We start from the raw sequence: 23099 nt of genomic DNA, 5'->3' as shown, positions 1-23099 counted from the left end.
GTCTCTTTTGTTAAATGGTTGTTTCTCATGGCTTCTCGTCATTGTCCAAGTATTGCGTGTCACACCAAAGATAAGCGGAGTACAGCCAGAAGTTGAGGAAGTTGCAGAATGTGCCAGAAATGTATTGAAAGTGTCAAGTTTACTCTTGCGCACATCCAAGCTGTGCGAGATGATAAGGCGAGTGAAAATAGGTTATCAATGGTATTATTGTTTGAGCAGGATAACCTGTCAGCCATAATTGATTATGATGAGCTGCGCCCTTGCTGAAATAGAGCCAGATAGATTGTAATCTTTGGATGCGAACTTGGAAAGGATTAAGGCTTTACCCGTGATATCTCTTGAATGAGATATTCTTGTCGATGTTTCTATAGAAACATGACTTATCAGTATGAATTCACTTCGACAATGCGCAAATTTTAGCTGAAATAATATACCTCAGCCCATATAGTACTAGCATTTCCCATGAGCAATGATAAGTCAATCCACTAAAATTTCTACGTTCATGCTCAAATCGAAAATGGAAGTGTTGGCTGTGGTGGCCTATTCCGCATGAACCTTCTGGCTGCGCTGCTGTTTATCTATTTGAACCATCTATCATCTCACTTCTTAGACCTTCCATTTACCTAGCACTGGCATTCAACTTCATTTCTTCATCAGATCCTCCTTCGCACTTTTTCCTCAATCTCAGAAGAACCCCTAACTTTCACAATGACAACGGATCCCCCCAGACAGCGCAGGAGCGATAACGGCGAGAACCCTGTTGCCGACGAGAAGTAAGAACCTCCATTCAATCACCTATATGACATTCATAGCTTACGTTAACCTGTAATAAATAGACTGGCCAGCCTGAACGACAAGGCCGACACAATCGAAGCGGGGCTGGCTAAAGCAACGAGACTCATCGCGGAGACCAAAGTGGAACTGGAGAAAATGGCCAAAATTCTGGACAAGTCCTTTAGCGGGCTTGAAAGAAAGTCGCAACGCGGAAAGTGAAGCCGTCTTCTTTTTCGATAGATGCGGCTTTTGCGAAAGAGAATGTGAGTATGAGGTTAGGTTCTCTTAGTAGTCACATTGAACTGATCTGTGTTGCACTCGAGAAGAATTCAGTTATCAATATCATGATATTCACAGGTGATTATTTTCCTCCACACCTAGAGTGAACCCTGATATCGAAATGTGTCAAGCGGTCTAAGAGCTGTTAATGTTATTTTTTGGCCTTAATGATAATGACGGACTGCAAAGTTCAAAAGGCACCCTACCTCAGAACCGTTTGGGTATGATGGAAGTCGCATGCTCGGAGCTGATAAGAAAGTCGCGTGAAACCTTAGAAATATACAGTCGGTTGGACTAGGTAGATAAATTTCTCGAACATCTTTTCTTCATTCGGAGCCATTAGGGCTGTGTTTCGAGAGTAGTGATAATTAGACATATGGAATTCCCAGAGGCTCTTTATCCAGCCGTTGCTCGGGCTGCAACACGAGTTGGCGGAGGGATTCGTGTCTTCTGCTTCATTTGTAAATTTTTCAAATTCAGATCAATATTTTATCCAACAGCTTGGTAGGTAGTTCAAGAACTTACAAAAAAACCCAAGGTTTGTCGAAAGTTTCAAGTAGCCTTCATGAAGAGCATGCATATTAATTCAAAATACAACGGTTTTTAAGACCCTATGTATGATGATGTTGTTCTTGAAACACGCCCATTAACCAGTAAACAAGCGACGACTCTGTGATGTTACTCGTATTATTGGTGATAATGATGATGATGATATAGTTTCAGATTCTTCTTCATGGTGGTGGACTTGTTTTGAAACTAGAATCTTTTGGAAATCTGTTATCACAGTTCTATATCAGTGAGAAGAGTTTTGTGTCTACACGTTCGTCTGTTCATCATGATACACCCGGTGGCTCATGCACCAGTTTGTTTGCTCGAAAAGGCACAGCATATCTGTTGTTGCTGCGTGCATTGAGGTCTTTAAGTGCGTCTTCTTCATACGCTGCTGCTTTTCTCAGCCTATTTAGTCTTTTTGTCATTTCACTTCTCACTTCTTGCCTTTTCACCCTTTCAACTGTCATAACATCACAACAACATCCTGCCAAAGACGATCCCATAAGACCCTTATAACTTCTCATTTTACAATCCTTTGATTTTAAAGGCAGCCATGGGCTCTGCCGGAAAGATGAGCGATCAAACCCATCAGATGGCCGATGCCGATGAAAAGTAAGGAACACTTCCGTTGATCTCGATGAAATTTCACTACTTTCATTACTCACCTTATCCAAACGAGGAAAGATGGGCCAGACTCAACTCATTGGCCGACGCTATCGAGGCGAGTTTGGACAGCGCAAAACGAGTCATCGGAGAGGCCAGAGCCGGACTCGAAGACCTAGCTAAGCGGCTAGAGGAGTCCCACAGTGGACAAGAAGAAGAGAGCAGTAAGGAAGAGCAAAAGCCCTCCTCCGAATAGCTTTCGCAAACACTGGTGTGTCATAATTTGAATTCCATTTTTCATCAATTTGAACTGATATGTGGCTCGCTCAGATGTGATCCAACCGTCTACCGAAGATCACTTTTCATCATTTGCCGGCCCACTCGCGGCACATCTTGATTTTGAGATGGATTATTGCGAATACGAGTTCTGATTTCATCGATTTTCCATCTAGAACGAGCTAGAAAAATAAATATTGAATTGAGGTCTTGCCAGTCCGCCAAGTTGAGAACACATGAAACATTTGAGTTTGTGTACGTAGGTAGTGACTTGAAGCTGTCAACATGCAGTATTTATGCTTGTACAGATTTGATAGCTTCCCAGTCAGTCTTGATTCTCACATCAGAATGAGCTGAGAAGTTTGAGCTCACTATTTCTGTTGGGGCTGAAGTCTTGGTCAAGCAAACTTTTGAGTAAATTTGCTCTCTTCACTCACCCCCACCTTCTACCTTCTTGCAGATCACACGCTCGTTCTCAACTCAGTAACCTCGCAGATCCCTAGTCAGCTTCACTGCGCTCCCAAGTCCCAAAAAACATGACTTCTGTTGGCGATTCCAACTCCCGTGACATTCCACAGCCTACTCGGTCTAAGCGGTAAGAAATCGTCCACGCGTTCTTCTACCTTGCATGAAAATGGTTGCTTAGCTTGCTTTCTTTCGCGAGTAGGTCAGATGGACCGAGCACAGTTATGGCCGATGCGGCTGAGCTTGAGTCCTGGATTGATACTCTTGAAACAGCACTCGACAAAGCAAAGGCCTTTGCCCAAGAAGCCAGGGCCAGCCTCAAAATGTTGCGAGAGCAGCGTGAAAGTGCTCGGCCTTTTTTAGAGCCTTCCACTCTCACGGTTCGCGAGTTCTATGGTGAAGGCAAAAGCGGCTCTCGTCCATTGAGCTATTTTGATGCTGATGCCATCTTTCTCCACGTCTAGTCACTTTGAATGACCTAAAATCTACGCGTTTTTGGTCTCTTTGAAGGATCAGATCGATTTTCATGAAACTTGGCTTATTAATTCGTTCAAGATTTCATTTCATTTCGGTTCAGGGTGATAGCTAAATGCCAGGTAAATCTCGCGTCGTATCTTTGCTTTTCGATGTATACCAAACAAAGGCAAGAGGAGTTTGATATGAAACAGGAGTATCTTTAGGAGTTTAATATCTTTCAGGATCTCAGAATTAGTGATGTCTGATGGAATATCCAGAGGTTCTTACTTGTTTGCTGTAGAATGTTTGCTCCTGTTCTTCTATCGCTCTCTTTACCTGCCTGCCTCCCTGTCTCTTTTGCTTTCCTTCTGTCTCTGTCAATCTCTCTTTCTCTCAACGCGTCTCGTTTGATTTATAAAGCTTTCCACCCTCACTTTCCATCATCACTACTTCCCTCCTGCACAACCACAGTCACATCCCAACACGTCCACAACTTCCACTCTCCAGATATCTGGAGTCAACATAATATCGTCTCTCGCAGCCATGGATTCCCCTCCGAATCCTGAGATCACAGATGGCCATGATCTCTCCATGGAAGAAAGGTAAGGACTTGCTGTCTGACATTCTATTAATACGAAGACTCTTCACTGACTTGATTCATTACGCTCACAGATGGGCCAGACTCAACGCCTTGGCCGACGCAATCGAAGCGGACGTTGCAGAGACCAAAAGGCTTGTCACAGAGATTCAAGCTGGTCTTGAAGAGCAGGTTACCCGCTTAGATAAGGCCAAAGAGATACGGAAGAAAGAAATGGCAAAGGATTCCAAGTACCCTTCTCTACTCGTGAGTGCGAACATTGATCACCTCGTGGATCAAATCTATTCGAATTTTTTCAGGAGTCACTCAATGCTGATCATATTGCCTTCATTTCAGCTCTTTACCGAGGACATTTACTCGATCGAAGCCCTTGAGCGTGGTGGCTACAATGTCTTAGGACATGACCGGGCTCGAGATGATCTACCTTGCAATTAGCGTCTGTAATTCTCAGCCGCCTTCAGACCTCATAGTAATGAAGCTTTTCTTCCATCTTCCAGCTTTCTTTAAGTAAAGACTATAAACGCAATAAGCCTTGAAGGTGTAACTCATCGTTCTCTCTTATCATATCGGACAAATCGTCGGACTGTAGTTTTATAAACTCGCAATGCATGGGCATCTTCTCGTCTCGAATGCATTGTCTCTATGTTAGTATACGCATGATCAAGACCCAGGGAAATTTCTGAAGTTTGAAATCTATTTCAGATCCTTCAGTTTCATCTTCGTTACTTCTTCTGCTTTCTTTGGTCTCACTGATCAACTTTGCGTCTTGTGAAACCCCATTACTTCTCACTTGAGATCTTACTCATTCATCTTTCATATCGGCGTTCACCACTCAAACGCTCGAGAAATAGCACGCGTCTATTTGTAAGCTGTTAGACCTAGAAAAGCATTGATTTGACAAATCTCCGAATTCAGTTGCACTCGCTTCATACTTATTGCTTCAATCGATTCTTTACATTGCTCGTACTGACTGCGATAGACTGAATTCTAAGACTGACATTATCGAGCAACAAAGGTAAGAAGGAAGTCTGCATGCAAAAGCCAAAAGAAGTCCCGGAAAAATACGAGGCTGGCTGGTAAAACCGAGCCTCCTTCATGGGAAGAGACCTCAAGGTCTTGAAAGAAGCTTGATGGGCTGTGAACAAGCTTCGATAGCGCTACATTGGTGGCTTGGTAAATTATGGCTATTCTAGAGATTCTACATGGAAGAGACACTAAATAAAACAATGAATGTCATCCACTGGTTTAGCTTGCTTTTCAAAAGGCAGCTTACTCCCCTGAGCCAGTCTCTGGAAGATCGAGAAATACAGAAATTCCAATATACAAATTACGAATCCCAAGGACTTGATAACTCGATTCTGATTCTTCAAGCCCTGTGGAACACATTAAACCTGATGTTTCATGTGCAATATTACTAGCACTGCAGATTATTCTTATTTTATCGTCGAAATGATATATCCAGGATACAGAGGCAAAAGGTTTGGAGTGCACAATGAGACAAAAATGAAATTAAAATTAGAGTAATAGTGCTAGTAGTTTAACTAGCGTTACATAGCACATAACAAACAACAGTGTTGATGTCTCTCATGGCATCGCCACTCTCTCTCTCTCTTTCTCGTCTCACCCCCTGTTATTTTTTTTCAACTCACAACGTGACTCCCATACACATCAAACCACCACAATTTTCCAATTTCTACAACACCTTCAACTTCTACCATTCTCAAACCCGCTTCGAAGACATGATGGAGGTCTCTATACAGTCTGACCACCAGAATGAGCAAGAGGCCGCTATCCAAGAAGAGTAAGTGCTTGCTTCTCGTACATGATTTCTTTGCTAACTCTTTGTCCGACACAAACAGATGGGCCAGCCTAAAGGCCAAGGTCGAATCCATCGAAGCTGAACTGGCCGACACAATAAAGTTGGCCAAAAAAACCATGGCTAGCCTTAAGGAGCTGATAGCTCGCATGGAAAGGCAAAACGAAGCGTTGAAGGGCTACCTTGAGAAGCAGAATGAACCTTCCGCTTCGCAGTAGCATAAGAGGTAAGAGATTTAATCTGTTCGATTATATCTTCTGATCAAAGATTCTTTTCCTTTTCTCTTACTTCCATGATAACTCTCCTTGACACCATTGTCATTTTTAGGTCATTTGTTCACTACTTGTGTCTCACACTGAGAAACAGATGAACTCCGAGTTTTGATTCTGCTTTTAAAGCCTAGTAAACGGAATAGACCTTGATGGTTTCAATTTAAAATACAGAGATTTTGAATGTTTCTAGTACTATCCTCGAGGCCCTGTCTTAACTTTCATCAACTGTGGACACATTATTTTTGCTCAGCATAATTAGACTGATACCTAGGTTATTTGACAGAGTCTCGGAGGCTTCAACGGAGTTGTAAATTCAAGAAACCACCAGAAAGATAAGATTTTTCTCCTCACCTTTGACAGACAAATGTGGAAGATCAATATTTAGAACGTCCTACTTGAACTTGACTTTCCGGGTACTGTGACTTCGCGTTTGTTTGTTGATATTTGCTGAGAATTTCATCTGATATCAGCTGTAGTTCATTATTTGTCCTCGTATCCCACTGTGTTTTCTTAACTTTTGGGCCTCCCGCATTCATTTTCTTCACCACGTACACTCTCACACTTCTCCCTCTCCTCTTCAGATTCACTGCCCATTCAAATCCAGAAGATAATATGGATTTTCAAGAGAACTCTCACAGCAAAGACGTGCAAGATCTCAGCCCTGACCAGAAGTAAAAGTCACTCCTGATGAAATTCCTAAATCTATTCGCAAGATTCAATACTTACATTGCCTTCCCACACAAATAGGTGGGCCATATTGATGGCTCGAGCCGATCATATCCAGGCTGAGCTGGAAAACACAAGCCAGCTGGTCAAAGAGTTGAGGATGTGCTGTGAGAAGATGCTTGAATGTCTCGACAGACCCAAGACCGACTTGGATGTGTCTATCCCGAAGGAGAAGCAAGGCTCTTCCTCTCCTTCCAAGAAGACTGACTAGCCAGCTAGTAAGTGGGATGCTTATCGCTTCATGTAGCCTGTCTGGGTGATGATTCTGTGAGAATTTGATGCTAACTTTGTTGGTTTTCTTTCGGATTAATTGGCTACCTGCCTTCTATTGTAGACGAGCTCAGACCAGAATTCGGTGTAACAGCTGGTCCATTCTTGACATGACGCGCCATTTCAATCTTACCCTCGTCGTTTTTGTTATTGATGGAACAGTGGCCTACAACATTGACGACGCCATGCCAATCATTAATGAAGACACATTAAGTTCACATTAAGCTCTCTCTTTTCTTCTAAACACTCTCACTCGTCAGCGAAGAATCAATCACGGATCCATTCCATCGGCCTCACTTGTTTTACCATCTTCGTCTTCAATAAAAAAAACAAACCTGACGACATGCCCATTTCTCTACTGATATATTCCATCCTGAGAACATGCCAGCATTCTTCAAGCTTGAAGGTCTTTACCACTAGCGAATCCCTGTCTGTGTCAAATTCCTACCGCCCTGCGATGCTTTACTCTTTCCTTTGTCACCAGTCTGGTCATTCCGGCCAGCCTGCCGCGAATTGTACCTATCCACCCACCACCCATGGAACATTCTCACAAAGTCCATAATAAGCTCAATCGGAGCATCATGAGCCAGAAAAAGGGCTTTTATTTCATCGAGATTTCCCTGCATGGTATCCACCTTGGCCAATAGCGGGCCCACTTTCTTCCGCAGAGAATGCAGCTTTGTATGCATTTGTTCGGCATAAATCCGCTCGCCTTGGAGGACCCGACGTAAGAGCTCGTTCATGTGAATGACTTCCTCAATCTTTGCACGATCGCCGGCATTCATTTCGTGCTCGCTTGGACTAGTTGCCTCGGTTGTTCCAGCACTGCTTTCACAACGCAGAATTTCAAGATCTGCTCGGAGAGAGAGGACTTCGTCTTCGAGAGGGCAGATGTTGTTATTTTGAGATTTTTCGGTAATTTGGGAGCGGAGAGCGTCAAATTCTATCCGGAGACAGGTAATTTCGTCGTTGTCCTTGATAGCTTGATTTTTCAGGCGATTTGTCACCTTCTTCTCGATTTCGAGGTCGGTACGTAGGGCTGCGAGCTCAGCGAGGAGAAAGTGAACATCTTGGCTCTCGTTTGATTCATTTTTCATGATCAGCGGACGTTCAATATTCATTCGAGAATTCTCGCATGGCTCGTTGAATGTAGTCACTTTGTCATCGCTTGCGGGACTTTGAAATCTGCGTGTCAAGCCGATCAATAGGTAGCTCCAAGTCATTTTTAAAGCGTGTTGATGGAAGGCTCTGTTACCGTCTTTGACACCCAAAAATATTGCGTGGCGAATTGGAGGTCATTAGCTCGAAGCTTGACTTAACAGCGGGCGTACTCGGGGTCGAAGTCAACGGCGTCATGAGGCCACTGGATGATTGAGCACGTTTACGTTTGAGAGAGCGGGGAGGCTCTTCCTCTTCATCATGTCGGTAGCCGATATCTTGCGTCTGTGTGGCATCATCAGGCGTCTTGGGAAGATCTAGACTCCAGCTATTGATTGCTGCATGGCCTTGAGACTGCAAAGATGTCTCTGAAGGATACGACAGGGATCCTGCTCTCTTAGATTTTGGCTTGGCTGGAGGTATGGACCTCTCCAAGAAAGAAGATGTTTCAGAGTGTTCCTCTTTGGAATCTGAGTCATAAAGGGTACTCACGCGCGTCTTCGATACATTCCTGAAACTGGAAGAAGACCTGGCCGAAATCTTTGAGCTGGTTCGAGTCCTGCGCTGACCTAGTCCCTCGTTTCCACTCGCTTGCTTTGCCCTCGTCACTCGGTTGATGAAAGGCTTGGGTTGCATGATGTCTTGAACCACTAGTGATAAGTCAATTGGTGACAAAGAAACGAGGCAGTGTTGGACGGTAAAAATAAAGGAATCGAAAGAACTGCGGGAAATTCCCTGTTAGCCTACGTACTCGTCATATCAAGGCGGGGATGAGTATTATCATTATCTTCAGAACAATGGAATGAGATACCCTTTTAGGTAAGAGGTTATCAACTTCCGCTTTTTGAGAGATCATAATTGAGAACCCATCAGTCAGCTAGGGCATGTTTACTCTATTTTGCGCCCCAAGACTTAGCCAGCATAGAAAAGAAAAACCGAAATAAAGAAAAGAGAAGTTGCTATACTGCCAAAGTGATCTTCGCGTACCATCGGGTCGAGCCAGGAATTCTGTGGCTTTGGCTTAGAAAGGGACAGTGATAGACACTACCAGATCAGCATCTACCTACACAGCTTGGATCAGGATATTTATTTAAGCATTCAAGAGAGCACAGTATTATTACATCAAGGCAAGCTTGAGCAGAGAAACAGAGACAGAGGAGCAACGGTCGAAATCAAAAGGGAATTCCTCGTAGGTACCTAGATCTTCCAAGATCTGCAGAGGCACCAGCCCCGGACAGTGTGCTCGGTTCGACGACTCAACGACAACATCGTCTTGTAATCACGAATCTCGGCCCGGGAGATAAATCGGGCCACCGATCCAAGGGATGATTCTCGGGTGCATGTCTGCGTACGCAATGATATAGTTCTGTGCTGGGTGTCTCAAAAGTAGAATCTTAAAATAACCTAGCATGCATGCAGGTTCTATCTACCTGAAAAGAATAGAGACGTCCCTATAAAGGCGATCATCAAGAGAGATGGCGTATTTCAATACATTCATGATATTGACATTTCTTGGCTTGTTTATACATCAGATTAACGCCGGAACCATACAAAAACCAACAAAAAACAGTTGGGAAAATGGACACTGGAGACGATGAGTGCGACGCCGAGAGCATCAAGTGCAAGCACACAAGATTTTTTCGGACATGCGCGATTGCTGAGCGCGCTGATTAAAGTCCCGCCGGTCAACACGCCGTAGCAGAATTCAGGAAAGCCTCGCTCGAGAAACCGACCACGAAGGCTGCTTAAAGTTCACCACCATGACGAGGGTGCCCATCCAGGGGCGACTTGCCGGCCATAAATCCACCCGCCTTGACCCGCAAACCAAAGTTGATTAGCACCACAGTCACCAGGCCGACACTCACAACAGTCGGTCCCCATTTTTCGTAATAGACACGCTTGACGTCACGGCGCTTGCGGATCTTGTCCACGCGCCAGATATACAGCATGAGGGAATAAAAAAGTGCTCCGGCAGCCAAAATGGTAAATGCCCAGGAGCTGATCAGGGACACCGTGTCGACCCCAAAGTTGAGGAGTGTGGCGGCAATACCGCCCAAGATGATGGAGAATTCAAGCCAGGAAAGGAAGGTGCGCTCGGCGGCAAAGTAGACTTTGGGTTCAACGCGGACAGGCACAAAGATTTCTAATTTGGACGTTAGGTTAGCGGGACTGCACGAGGGCCCGGCCGGGGAGGGGAAGGTTCAAGCTCAGACAAAGTGAAAAGAGGAAATCAAAGGGAAAGAGACTCACTCTTGCCAGGGGGCGCTTGGAATCGTTGCAGTCTACGCTGTGTTCCAAGAACCTGGATACCACGCGCTTCTTGGGGAGGCATTTCTGTTGCTCGAGGCCGGGGAACCAATGCCCAGAGGCCTTGCATAATCGTCCGTCCGGTCTTGCGTGCGTAGTGTTTCACCAGTTGCTCAGCATAGTACGCGCCACCGATGCGGCGTGCTTCTTCCAGCTCCTCGGTGTCCACAGTGTCATATTCATCATCCGAGTCGTATAGCGGGTAGTCTTCGTCGCCAGGAAGCGGACGTGCGGCGATGCGCTCTTCAATATCGAGCTCGTTGCCGTTCGTCTCTGTGAACAAGTAACGATCATCGGATCCCTCGCGGGAACCATTCAAGGTGGGAGTCTCGGTCGTCTGTGGGGTTTCCTCATCGTCCGAATCTTCATCCATAGGGGAAAGTGCCGTGCTTCCGGTAGGCCGATGGATACCGTAGCGGCGGGTGGGAGGCTTTCGGATGTCCGTGTCCATCTGGGGATACCAGAAAGGCAAAAGGTTGATACGAGTGGGGAAGAGGGTGGCGGTACCATGGATGAATTTACTGAATTTGGGCACGGCCTCGACCAGATGAGAGGCCGTGAGGTCTCGAATCCACTGCGGAGGCTCCTGTCCAGCCTGGGTCTGCAGCTTGACTTCCAAAACAGCGTACGGGAAGCGATCGATATCCTCGGGAGGGAGCTGCGAGAAGGGCCAATCGACACCAATGTCCATACGGCGCCAATTAGAGCCAGCACGACGACGACCGTCCAGGTTGTCCTCGCGGATCATAGTCAACTCCGTATCCAGCGAGATACGCACGCGGGCGTCGCCAGGCAGCTGGAACGCGGTTCGGTGATAGAAAGTACGTGTGACGGGAACGAGGCGGCGCGTGATGACGCGGTATTGGATCTCGCGGGCCAGCTGTTCCAGATCATTGATCTCTGCGGGACTCTTCTTCCCCTCCTTGCGCATCTTGTCAAAGACTTGCTCGACTGTCATACGACCATCCAAGAAAGCATTGACATTCTTCTCTTTGAGAGAGAAGCGGGCCTTGACGGACTTTTCACCCGTCCAGTCTTCCCGATGGGTCTTGCGCTCCACGAAGATCTGATCGCTTTCCATGCCACCGTACCAACGCAGACGGATTGCCTCGGCGCCCTCTGTCTTTTTGAGACGACCCTGGTAGAGCTCCCAAGTTTCGGGGTTGTCATAATAAATGGAGGATATTGCTGTGTCCTTCTCCTCAAATTCTTTGCTCGCATTGAAAACCAACACAGGCAGATGTTTCAAGATGACGAGTTTCAATTCGGTAATGTTGTCACGGTGCACCCAGTATTTTGTCGTTTGGCGCACAAAGTTCTGCTGATTCCCACCGGCGGATGAATCGCCCGTCACTGGGTTACCCTTGGTGCGAACCAGATCGTAGAGCTTGGAGAGCTTCACCACAAAGGCATCGTAGTTGTCCTTGAAGAAGGGCTTGGCATTGAGTCGGGCGGCAAAGACGGGCTTCAGGTACCATTTCGTCTCTTTCTGTGACAACTGGTCAGTCTGCCATTCCTCGAATTTCACAGGCAACAGAGCTTCCATTGGAGAGGGGTCACTTTTTGGAAACCCTGGATTGATCCAGCCAAGGGCCATCACTTACGTCGTGCTTCTTGATGATCTTTTGGAAGCCAGTGTAGTTCAATTGCGTGAACTTGGCCAAGTCGTGCACATCGGCAATGATGTCGGAAAGGACCTGCTCCAGCTCGAGGAAGTCCTCGTCAGTTGGGGCGGGCCTTGACGGGCGACCGCTCTGACGGCGGCTATTGTTGCTGTCCTCCAAGCGAGAGACCACATCGTTCACTTCTTCCTCACTAGTCTGAATCCGTTCGACGATTTCCTCGGATTTCCGCTTCTGAAATAGGAAGACCTTCTCGAGCTCGGATTCGAGCAGTGTGACAAAGCGAGTCTCATCATCCTCGGTCCATTCCTTGCGAGCGGGCTTGGTGTTCTCGGGGGTGGGTTGGGTGACGAAGTCGGTCTTGAGGGCTTTCTTCAGATCGTCGTACGCAATGTAGTAAGGATAATAATCCTTGATCATGGAAGATCGGAGATGCTCGCCGAACCTGCAGTTTCATCGAGTTAGCGAATCATGTGCTGCGTGAGCAGAGGCGTCTTTTGCACCGGAAACCACGGCCGACGGCGCAAAGCGGGGAGATTTGCCGGACATTGCGATGAAAGAGCGAGCTTTCGGTGAGAACAGGCCCAGTCCGCGCAGTGCCTGGATGACGATAGAATTGAGCCCATGACGGCCTGCGGCAGTGGCTTAGAGGGAGAGGGGGGGGGAAGACACTGGCAGATGCAATTGGGAGAGGGATGGGCGGTTTACCTCATGGTGGGCAGATTGGACACAAGTGACGACTGGACAAGATCAACACAGCTCCACGGGGAGAAAAAGAGAGAAAATTTCCAGGCGGCGCACGTCGCACGCCGTCATGAGGACGATACTTTATCGGGCCGTTAACGGTTAGTCTGGACCTTTGGGCGGGGAGAATGTGAGACTGGGTCGAGTCCAGATCCACTTTCCGAGCAAGTTACCAACCTCGGACTGAGCTCTTACACTCTGAATTACCTCAGAGATCGGGTCGAGGGTACGATCAGGGTACGAGGTACAGTACTGACTACTTTTGAGACTCTCTGCTCAACTGCTGTACTCAATACTCTCAACTTGCCCAGTCCCAATTTCACCTGAAATCTCGGACGGCGTACAGTTCTCCACTCTAAGAGGATTCTTTCCTGTGAACAAGGAACCCATGGACTCAAGATACTATGTCTCATGCTACTGATATTGCTGGTCATGGTACTGTAGTATGGATGGCTCAAGGCCACGAGGTATTGAAAGCTTTCCACAACTGCACCTCTTCAAGATCAAACCAACATCATCCTTGCCGCAGGAGCATTCCGGCAGAGAGCACAATAAAAGTGATCATCGCCCATACTCGTTTTCAATGAAGATTTACTATTGGCTTCATCGCAAATATCCGCCGAGGTCGAGTGCGACCGGTTGACTCCATCGACCAGCCGCCGCAGGCCATGGCCGCACGACGAGAGCTCATGGAGAGCTTGATCTTCTCGGGGATACTTTGATTGGGTGAAAGACACCAGCTCGTGTATGACTCAGCTGCATCGACGGACCACTGAGCGTCACGGGATGTGCACGTGCTGGCATTCTACCGGCGCCCAACGAATCCCCAGCATCCAAACAACCATTTTCTCCGTCTCGGCTACAGGGACTAATGCACGCTAGTTGTTTAGTTCCTTTTGTGGTGTCTGTTCAAACCGACCAAGTGCCGTCGTCTATTGCAGCAGAGTGACCAGGGGCCAATCACCTGCAATTGCCTTCTGCCAGGGACGTCGGCAGAGACGATCAAATTTGCCGACTTGTTGACATCATCGGCAGATTGTTGTGTTTGATCGATGGCTGGATGGGCGGATGGAAGAAGCAACAAAAGCCTGGTAGGCATTGGGAAAATGGATTGGTGGCTCAGCACTGCGAACATAATTTTGGCTCAACTCCCAAGTGCTGAGTGCTGGATAAGTCACACCGGTCCAGTACTACTGAATCGGTAGTACCGATTCGGACCACGGAGCAGCATCGTCAAGTGCTACAACGCACAAAAGAACCTGCGGAGTTTGCCATTATGCCGAAGACCGAGCACCGACGGGCTACCTGAATCATGTATTCCGACGTTCTTGCGAGTCTTACGAAAAGTAGAACTATGGACGGCTCCCCTGACACTGATCGGGTAAGCCATTCACATTGTACAGAATTATGCGCACTCTCCAGACACAGATGAAAACTACCCAGTAGCCATGTTGTTTACATTGTGAGAGTGACAATATTGCGATACGAGTACTCCTATGTACAATTGTACACAGTTAAAAAGGGTACGACTCCTGAGTAGGACTCGAGGTACTATGTAAGGCATTATTTATAGGTTGCACACCCAGTGCCACTAGGTCGCCATCCACCTCCGCCTCCACTTATTCCAGTTCTTGGGTGGCCAACAACTTACAACATTGCAACCAAGACCAAGCTCATATTGTCCGTGGTCACTCGCTCCGCTGGACCTAGTCCTAAATGGAACCTTGCCCCGTCACTGAGCGAAAACATCGGTGACAGTCATCCTCGAAAAAAGGCCTTCGCAAGGGTCTCGCACTCGGTCTGGCAACCCAATTCAGCATAGACTGTACACTTTTTGAGAGATTATGATGGGCATGGGGAGGGGGCGAAGAATAACATTGTAGTCTTCCGAACAGAAATCTTACCCTAGAAGGAGGCACCTCCAGACCCACAAGTCCAGTGCGAGTCATGCGAGGCAACGCCATAGTTATACCACACTTCTGTCCTCTACTCTCTGCAATTCTGAACATTACATTCTAGCCCACGGGCTTCATGCAGCATTCACTTACGTGTTATGACTCACGGTGAGGTAGCTCGATTGTGCATTGATTTAACCAAATGGTCCGACCACTGACACAAATACCGAATCAGCTTCTCCTTGCACAAAGGTTCACCGTCTTATAAGCTATTCAGTGTCCGCAGCACCTACCCTTTCTAGTCACCTCCAGCATCTCCGAGCATTCAGAATCAGTCAGAGGACATGGTAACTCTCAGTTCCCCACTACCAATCTCTTGCAGGCGTGAGCTTATTTCAAGTGCGACATGGCCACACACCCAGTCCTCTGTTTCAATTCTCGTTCCTCATGACTCGTGAGCTTGCTACCAGATTCACTTCGTTTGACGACTATAGACCTCGTTGGAGACAGGCCCGACCACCATCTTCATATCCGCCGCCGCGATTTGGTTGATCCATTGTTACTGTTTCCGGCTCGATCTCAGGGTCAAACTACCTACATTGTACTAGACAGGTTGATCTGCAAGGTTAAAACCTACTGAGAGAACTGGAGCTGAGCTCTGCTTCTCAATTGGGTCCATCTCTTGAGAAGCAGTCCGTTCTTATAAGATACCTTCCCCGTGGGGTTCTAGCAATCACTAACAACATGGGGATCTTTACTTGCAAATATATACTAGCTAATATCCGCTAACTCTTGGCGTACTCCGTTCTAGTTCTCATCTCCTCGCCGCTTTCGCTCACTGAGTACTTAGAACCGGGCACGACCCTGATAGACCAGGCTGAGCCGGCCAGTTATCATTATGTAATCAAACTTATCCACTCACTGAGCCTACTAGTATCTCGAATAGGCCTTGCAATTACTCGCGAGTCCTCGGCTCGCGAGCCATACAACGGTAATACACTGGTAATCGAGCTAATCGAACCGCGAGTTTTTCTGGCTCGCTATATATAATCATAACTTACTGGCTCGGTTTTACAATACCGTACGAGCGGGAAGACTCGCGAGTAATTTTCCGCGAGTTCGAGCCAGAAGTGCGAGCCGGCTCGCGAGTCGAGTCCAAAAAGCCGGCTCGCCGCGAGTAATTGCAAGGTCTAATCTCGAATCACCTACTACGCCGTTCGGGACGAATGACCGCCGGAGTAGGCGGGCCCAATAAAACGCGCTACGCTAGCACAACCCCTATACTGTTTATATTTTCCTTCAGTTCAATATCTCCTATCGCACCAAGAATTGGCCTCGTATGCACGGATTTTGTCTGCCACATGGACACACTGTCCTCAGTCACCCTGACTGATCACTGTTATTGATCGTGTAAGACTGCCGGTTTACACGTTCCTTCTTGCTCCTAGGAGCTTATCGTGCTGCGTGTTTTGCTTCTGGGAACTTACTAGCCTTCCTAGGGGGGAAAACTTCGTACCCCTCGGAAACAACTACGGAGCGAAGCGAGCGACATAGAATTTAGATCAAAGTTTAAAATTTACACAGAATTTTTCTCCTATAGTAAGTTAGCTATTTATTAAACCGCTATATACCAAAGTATCATATATCGAGGATTTTTCTCAGATTCGTTATCCAATTTAGCAAATTGAGCATCTACTTCAGCATCCACTTCAGCACCCAATTCAGACAAAATTCGATATTGAGGCTCGGTCAACCTTAAATCACCTGATGCCATCACTTACACCGCTTCTGCCAGCGAATCATTGCTCAGGGATTCTGCCGGAAGTGAGTATTTGCCGTTTCTGTCGTCGCTTCGCTCCGTAATCAGTTAGGGCACGTAACTCTCGCAGATGTTGTCGTTCTTGAGGGTTTGGTTGGCTGTCGTTATCCCTCGCAGGTTGCTGACGGCTTGTCCGTAACAATAATGCTATTGCTACCTATTTTCAACAGAGACATGCATCTGAACAAATGCTCCCGACACTAATTTTTACACCTGTAGACCTAACATACTAAATGAGGCGAGATATTTAACCGAGTAAGATGAGTGCAATACAAACCTATTGATCTTTGTCTCACTAATCATAATTCAAATCGAAAAGTTTTAACCGTATCAGTGGCCTACGTAAACATACTGCGACCCACTGATATAACAGTAACAATCTGACCGCTCGGATATAGTGTTTAACTACTCAATTAAAGCAGCAGACGGCAAATAGCCTGTAAGTAACAGCCGCGCACGAGGCCGTTCTTTGCAGTCGATTTACCACTGTTTTGTCACGGAACCTTGAACCCAATAAAATAGACAACTATGTGGATGTCCGTCGAAGCGAAAGAATGAATTGAATTTTCTAATAATGCATGTAATGATAGTACCCAGGCTTCCGGAAAGATAGGGCGGCAGGACACAGCAAGGTCCTCGGTGGAGCGCTCTTAGCATTCCTTTAGAATATGACATGTTCAAGCTGTTGGAAAGGCGTAGCGGCAGCACGTAGCAAGATCCTCAGCCGTAAATGTAATATTTCTCTCGTTAGTGTTAGGTGTCGGGAGCCGGCGCATGACGGATTCGAATTCCAGCTCGAGCGGAGCATTCTCGACATTTCCAGAGGTAACAATGATTTCTTTGGCCGCTAGGTGAGGTCGTAGCACTGTTGAGGAGACCGCTTGAGCGGTCGTATGGTCAGATAGCAGAGAGCGCTCGATCTCTGCCTGTAGTCCACGCGTGATTCTGGGGATGGTAGGTCTGAGGTTGTAGACTTTCAAGGTGACTTTGCGTCCGGGAGCTCTCTGGATATGAAACAGTATAACTATGTTGACTTGGTAGCCGGAATTTGAGAACCACCAGTGTGCATCAGTTCGTAGTTGTGCTTCTGATTGAGAAAGGCCAGTTTCAACAACGAGTGAAGGCCAGTCGTTATCGCCAGAAGGTTTCCTTGACGGAGTAAGAGACTCGTCGGCTTCTTTGTCGCATAATTTGCCGTGGTACCGGGTGGCCCCGTTCAAGGTGTAAGCTTTTGGACGAATTCCCATGTCGAGTAACTTCTCGATAAGTTGACTCGTAAATAACCGCGTTATGCGCTCATGAGCACCTGAGGGCATTATTCGAATAACTGCTTGCTGGCGCTGTGCGTCGAGAGTTAATCTGTAGGGAACCTCAAGGGGATTTCGATCTCCACCCAATAATTCCTGCACCGGTTGGGATATGCTTAACACGATGATAAACTGGTTCGAGTAAGACGTGTCAGAGTTGATTCGATTGCAGACCTCGTTCGCAGTTTGTCGAAGGACAGAAATTGAGGGGGCAGTCAACACCACAGCACCCGGGATTTCGAATGGCAGGTGCGATTCACAGTCCCTCGCTGCCTCGTCCGGCGAGAGTGACTCGGGACTGCCGATAGTCTTCGCCGACTCGGCATCCTTTGTATCCAGGGAGGAGGAGGATACTGTTGATGGGGACAGAGGTAGCATTTGGCTGAATGGAATCGTGTGAGGGAAAAGGGAGGAGGTAGAACTAGAGAAGCAAGATGGTTGTTGATGAAGGAATGGGGCAGAAGTAGAAGCGTTACTATACGACATCAGAACTTCTATGTGACGTCATTCTAGGCAGGCGGTCAGTTGCATAAGAGCAATACTCAAGGAGTTTCCACGTTTGGCAAGTCTGAATGAGATCGACGAGATATCAGTGGCTAGGTAATGTTCTTTCTTGCTTCCCTTTTCTCTTTCTTTTGGTTTTTCCCTACCAGTGCACGGTGACTGGCTTGATGAAATTAAACTGAACTCCAACGTAGAATGTCTGCTGTGGTTGCTCGGATTTTGGTTATATTTTATGGACGCACACGGAAGTGGCTAGTGTGGCTCCATGTCAAGAAAAGAAGTTGAGTCTCGTGTAAAAACTATGCAGCATTGATCTTCTAGTGCAGTGACATCCAGACACAGAGTAAAGATTAAGAATAGGGGATAGTGGACGGTACGAACGCAGAAAACAATAAAGATTGCGAACCCCAGTCTCATTCATAAATCCTTATTGATCGTGCAGGAAATAGTTTGGAAGCGTAGAAAGTGTCAAACGCCGTTGCCCGGGGAAATGGAGCAAAAATAAGACGGGGACAAAACGTCGCCCGCGAACCCAGTACAAATGACCCCAACATGCAGATCCGGCGATCATCAAATCGTGGGGAAAAATCTTCGAGCCTAAGAAATTATATCTCGGAGAAGTCGAATCACAGGAGAGCAGAGCGAATTCGAAATCCGAGTAGAATTGGAAAAAAATTCGGTTGATCGTAGCGAGAGGTTTCAGGTCTTTGTCCCTTTCCCTTCTTCCTCTCCTGATGGTCTCACGCAAGACCAGTCGCAGACCGGCGGATACTGCGACGAGCGCCTTCTCCAGAGACATGAACTGCGCCTTCGGCTTCGAGCGAGCGTACGGCGTCCGAGAACTGGTGATGATCCAACGCGACATCGCTGGACTCGCTCAAGTCGCGGAAGAGGTCACTCCAACGGACAGCCGTCCCTGCCACGCCCCCTCGGTCATCGAGCCGCGCCAGCACAGCCCGCTTGAGGTCCTCACGCAGTCGTCGCTCACTGGCACTTGTACCTTCAGTCAACAGTCCCATATCGATCAGACCAGTGCGTGAGTCGGTAGCAGCCTGCTTGATCGCCGAGCGAATCAGGCGAACAGCCTCTTCGACATCGGAGGCAGTCACTTCGGGCGAGAGGCGCATGCGCGCATGCGCTTCAGAGAGACGGATCATCGACTCTAATTGACGAGTGGTGGCTGTGATGCGACGCTCCGAGGCGCGAATGTCGTCACCAAGCTGACGCATGGCCACATAGGCGTCTGAGAGGGCTGCGCCAGCTTCTGGCGTGATAACTGGGTGAATACGGGTCTTCGCATAGGTAATATATGCGGTGAGGAATTCGATAGGCTGTGGAAAGGAGACACCAAGTCAATTAGTATGCTGAGGTCCCAAATAAGTTATCAAATGGAAATCATGACTCACCAACACCTCTTCCGAGGCGGCATTTTCAGGGGCGTCCTCCAAATACATGCCTACCAAGTGCTTGGCCAGACGACGATCCTCGTTCTCATCAACTCTGTCCAGCACAAGGTAGACCAAGTCGAAACGGGAGAGAAGAGTGGGAGGTAGATCGATATTTTGAGGAACGGGCAGCTTTGGATTGTAGCGACTTCCAATGGGGTTGGCAGACGCCAAAATTGAGGTTCGGGCGTTGAGAGTCGTGATGATGCCTGCCTTCGCGATTGAAACAGTCTGCTGTTCCATCACTTCGTGTAGAACGGACCGAGTGGCTTCATTCATCTTGTCGAACTCATCAATGCAGCAAGTGCCTCCATCAGACAAGACCAGGGCGCCGGATTCCAGCACCATCTGCTTAGTTTCCGGGTCCCGGGTGACGTACGCCGTCAAACCCACGGCAGAGGAACCCTTGCCACTTGTGTAGACACCACGGGGGGCAATCTTATGCACGTAGCGGAGGAGTTGGGACTTGGCAGTCGACGGGTCACCACAGAGCAAAATATTGATATCCCCACGGTATCGCGGGTTGCCACCCTTTTGGAAGGTTTTGTTTGTGCCACCAAACATTTGCAGAAGAATTCCCTTCTTCACGTCATCCGCCTCGTAAATACTAGGAGCCAACGATCGAGACAGCAAATCATAGATATCAGGACGGGACGCAGTACGTCGAATCTTTTCCTCCTCCTCGGCTGAAATTTTGCGAGCCTGATCCGCTTCGGCGGCCTGCTCGGACATCTCTTGCTCAATCGTGGAAACATCGATGCCCATCTTCTTCCGATCCACTTTCTGAACATGTAGCACATCAATATACGTCTTGAAAAGAGATTTTTGTGATCGCTGGCGGGCGCTGATACGCATTGGGTTGCAACGGAAGATACCGGTCACCTCAACGCGGTCACCAGCCTTGCAAACATCCACCAGTTCATCATAGACACAGAGGGATACCGAGTGTGGTGTTTGGCCGTCGGGGACATTGTCAGGGGTCTCTTGCAGCTTGATGACCTGCTTATCGGAGAAGTTGCAGCGGTTATGAATCAGCTGCATGGAATTCTTCGACTTGCACGAGTCGCGAAGACAGACTGTGGGCTCCGCAATGCGGCCACGGTCGATTTCCACCGTGACTCCATAGCTACAGACACTGCAGCGGAAGAACGCTGAGAATCCAGTCAGCGCATGCTCAACTAACGTCACGAGACGTGGGGGATTGAAGTACCACGTACCATCTTTCATGTCAGGAATAATTGGAGTAGCCCGAATGACGAGACCTTTGATGCTGACAAGCTTATCCATATCTGTAAGAGGTTAGCCTACTCAAATTGTCCGAAAGCAAAAAGAAACAATGAAACACATTGCCACATACCAGCCGGGTCCAAGTCTCTCATGTTGATGGTCTGGTCCAAGCCAAAGGGAAGGACCTTGTAGTTGACACTTTCAACCTCCTGAACAAGATCAGGGACATCGGGAGTTGGTCCAACGCCGTCGGAAGTGAGGATAGACTGGCCGTGACGATCGCGAGATTGACCGCCCCGTTGCATTTCGGAGCGCAGTACATCCATCTCCTTTAAAGCCAGGTCGACCATGACGTCCTTCACTGCTTGATCCATCAACGGCACGATTTCTTGCGGGTAGGCAAGCAGCTGATGCCATAGCTTCTGCGTAAGGGGGTAGGCCTTCAGATTCTTGCAATCGAGGTTGAATGTTGTTAAGCCAAGGCGCCGCATGTCGTTCATCATGGTGATATACTCTCTCTTCTCGGCCGCTTCACCCATGATACGGACTTCATTGTCAGACGCTCCCTCGGCCCAGAGACGGTATTTGGTCGCAAAATTGTACAAGAAGTTCTTGAAAGCCGACATGGAGTCATGAATTGAGACATTGGTACCCCAGATCACACGAGTAGAGTTTCCGGCCATGGCCTCCGCCTCGGAGGTGCCTGGGTTGATATTCGAGAACGTCGCATCGGACCGTGGAGCGTTTTCGCCGGCGGGCATGCCATTGGCGTCGACGAACAAGCGATTGCGACGAGCAGGGGTGGAATTCAAGCCACTCGAGTGCAGATCGCTGCGCCGAGCTCCGCGACGCCCACCACTCGGCGAAACAAACAGTCCACTGCTAGTGCTGAGTGCGTCAGACCGGATGTCGGAACGAATATCAGATCTTCCTAGGCCACGAGCTGGACTGGAGCTTGCAATATAGCTTATCGGAGAAGAGTCTTGCTCAAGTCAGCATCTCGTAAGCTTTTCACGATACAAAGCGCGGGGAGCACCGCGAGCCGGAAGAACTTTGCATGCGTACCTCTTACTCCTGGGTTAGCTCGCGGGGTTCGATCCCCATCATCAATCTGTGAGCTCATGTCGCCCATTCGAATGTCCGGCGTTGCCGCACTACTATGCCGCACTGGAGATGATGATTGATAGGCTGCCGGTGAGGATGATTGGATATTGTGCTCGGCAGCCAGCGTGCGGGCGGCACGAGGTGTATGCTCTCTCATCGTGGGACTGCTAGGAGGTTCCCGGGAAGATCTTGACTGGGTCGATGATGGATTCGACGCACGCGTCCTCCGCGCAGTTGGCGACGACATAATGTGTGATGTAATGAGCGAGGGGGATTTACTTCACGGGGAGGTGGGTTTGGAGGGGACGGTAGCGGTGGAGGGAGGGGGGGATTCGAGATCGCTGGGCGTAGATTCGGGGCTTTGTTGACCGGGATGGAAAAAGCTCTTTTTTTCAGCGGGACGCGTCAAGGAGAGGACGTGACCACGCGTTAAGTGGTTTTGCCCGGACGCGTTGCTATGGTAAAAATCACATGACCTGATCATTCACCGCTTGGTCATGTGCCCGGTCATGTGCTCGTCGTGGAAGCACGGTATGCGATAGGACAAGCGACCTCTGAGAGGCGGATAGATTTGTGTGCTGATTGGTCTTCCATGAAAGCGCTTTCCTCAACGCACAGCCACGTTGATTGGAAAGAACCCCTGGGGAGCCCCATCCCTACCCAATATGGACTAGCGGCGGGACTAGTTTTCTCTTCCCTGATCCGCTGGATTTCCCTGGTGATCAAATGTGTGGCTGCCCAGGTTCCGTGCTCGGTGATGGAGTGAGCGACTATGAGAACGTCATGGCAGATTGAGAGCATCATGCACCTACCACAGTAGCACTGGAGAGGAATTGTACTCATTGCAAGGCTCGGAATTTGATCGCCTTAGGTTTCTGTT

The 23099-nt window shown here is 48.1% G+C and overlaps 9 protein-coding genes across 9 annotated transcripts; 5 read left to right on the top strand and 4 right to left on the bottom strand.

The window, feature by feature from the left end:
* Nucleotides 1-708: 708 nt before the first annotated feature.
* On the top strand, nucleotides 709-993 carry POX_f08438 (uncharacterized protein; the record flags this gene model as incomplete). The annotated part of the gene is made up of 2 exons (XM_050117211.1): nucleotides 709-773; nucleotides 837-993. 2 exons carry the CDS (start codon nucleotides 709-711, stop codon nucleotides 991-993), a joined length of 222 nt encoding a protein of 73 aa, XP_049967350.1.
* A 1165-nt stretch (nucleotides 994-2158) lies between these two features.
* On the top strand, nucleotides 2159-2464 carry POX_f08437 (uncharacterized protein; the record flags this gene model as incomplete). Its single annotated transcript, XM_050117210.1, has 2 exons — nucleotides 2159-2217; nucleotides 2290-2464. The coding sequence occupies 2 exons, from the start codon at nucleotides 2159-2161 to the stop codon at nucleotides 2462-2464; spliced, it is 234 nt and encodes a 77-aa protein (XP_049967349.1).
* Nucleotides 2465-3020: 556 nt separating this feature from the next.
* POX_f08436 (uncharacterized protein) lies at nucleotides 3021-3413 on the top strand (the record flags this gene model as incomplete). The annotated part of the gene is made up of 2 exons (XM_050117209.1): nucleotides 3021-3079; nucleotides 3152-3413. 2 exons carry the CDS (start codon nucleotides 3021-3023, stop codon nucleotides 3411-3413), a joined length of 321 nt encoding a protein of 106 aa, XP_049967348.1.
* Nucleotides 3414-3948: 535 nt separating this feature from the next.
* Nucleotides 3949-4438, top strand: POX_f08435 (uncharacterized protein; the record flags this gene model as incomplete). The annotated part of the gene is made up of 3 exons (XM_050117208.1): nucleotides 3949-4007; nucleotides 4078-4249; nucleotides 4340-4438. The coding sequence occupies 3 exons, from the start codon at nucleotides 3949-3951 to the stop codon at nucleotides 4436-4438; spliced, it is 330 nt and encodes a 109-aa protein (XP_049967347.1).
* Nucleotides 4439-5742: 1304 nt separating this feature from the next.
* On the top strand, nucleotides 5743-6037 carry POX_f08434 (uncharacterized protein; the record flags this gene model as incomplete). Its single annotated transcript, XM_050117207.1, has 2 exons — nucleotides 5743-5804; nucleotides 5863-6037. The coding sequence occupies 2 exons, from the start codon at nucleotides 5743-5745 to the stop codon at nucleotides 6035-6037; spliced, it is 237 nt and encodes a 78-aa protein (XP_049967346.1).
* A 1466-nt stretch (nucleotides 6038-7503) lies between these two features.
* POX_f08433 (uncharacterized protein) lies at nucleotides 7504-8881 on the bottom strand (the record flags this gene model as incomplete). Its single annotated transcript, XM_050117206.1, has 2 exons — nucleotides 7504-8272; nucleotides 8343-8881. 2 exons carry the CDS (start codon nucleotides 8879-8881, stop codon nucleotides 7504-7506), a joined length of 1308 nt encoding a protein of 435 aa, XP_049967345.1.
* A 1109-nt stretch (nucleotides 8882-9990) lies between these two features.
* On the bottom strand, nucleotides 9991-12723 carry POX_f08432 (Vacuolar transporter chaperone 4; the record flags this gene model as incomplete). The annotated part of the gene is made up of 4 exons (XM_050117205.1): nucleotides 9991-10388; nucleotides 10496-12041; nucleotides 12157-12619; nucleotides 12695-12723. 4 exons carry the CDS (start codon nucleotides 12721-12723, stop codon nucleotides 9991-9993), a joined length of 2436 nt encoding a protein of 811 aa, XP_049967344.1.
* A 4586-nt stretch (nucleotides 12724-17309) lies between these two features.
* On the bottom strand, nucleotides 17310-18317 carry POX_f08431 (uncharacterized protein; the record flags this gene model as incomplete). The annotated part of the gene is made up of 1 exon (XM_050117204.1): nucleotides 17310-18317. One exon carries the CDS (start codon nucleotides 18315-18317, stop codon nucleotides 17310-17312), a length of 1008 nt encoding a protein of 335 aa, XP_049967343.1.
* An 866-nt stretch (nucleotides 18318-19183) lies between these two features.
* POX_f08430 (DNA replication licensing factor mcm4) lies at nucleotides 19184-22466 on the bottom strand (the record flags this gene model as incomplete). The annotated part of the gene is made up of 5 exons (XM_050117203.1): nucleotides 19184-19774; nucleotides 19850-21039; nucleotides 21106-21177; nucleotides 21246-22097; nucleotides 22181-22466. The coding sequence occupies 5 exons, from the start codon at nucleotides 22464-22466 to the stop codon at nucleotides 19184-19186; spliced, it is 2991 nt and encodes a 996-aa protein (XP_049967342.1).
* Nucleotides 22467-23099: the final 633 nt, after the last annotated feature.

This window comes from Penicillium oxalicum, chromosome VI, assembly GCF_001723175.1.
Source record: "Penicillium oxalicum strain HP7-1 chromosome VI, whole genome shotgun sequence".
NCBI lineage: Eukaryota > Fungi > Ascomycota > Eurotiomycetes > Eurotiales > Aspergillaceae > Penicillium > Penicillium oxalicum.
This window is presented reverse-complemented; position numbering and strand designations above follow the sequence as displayed.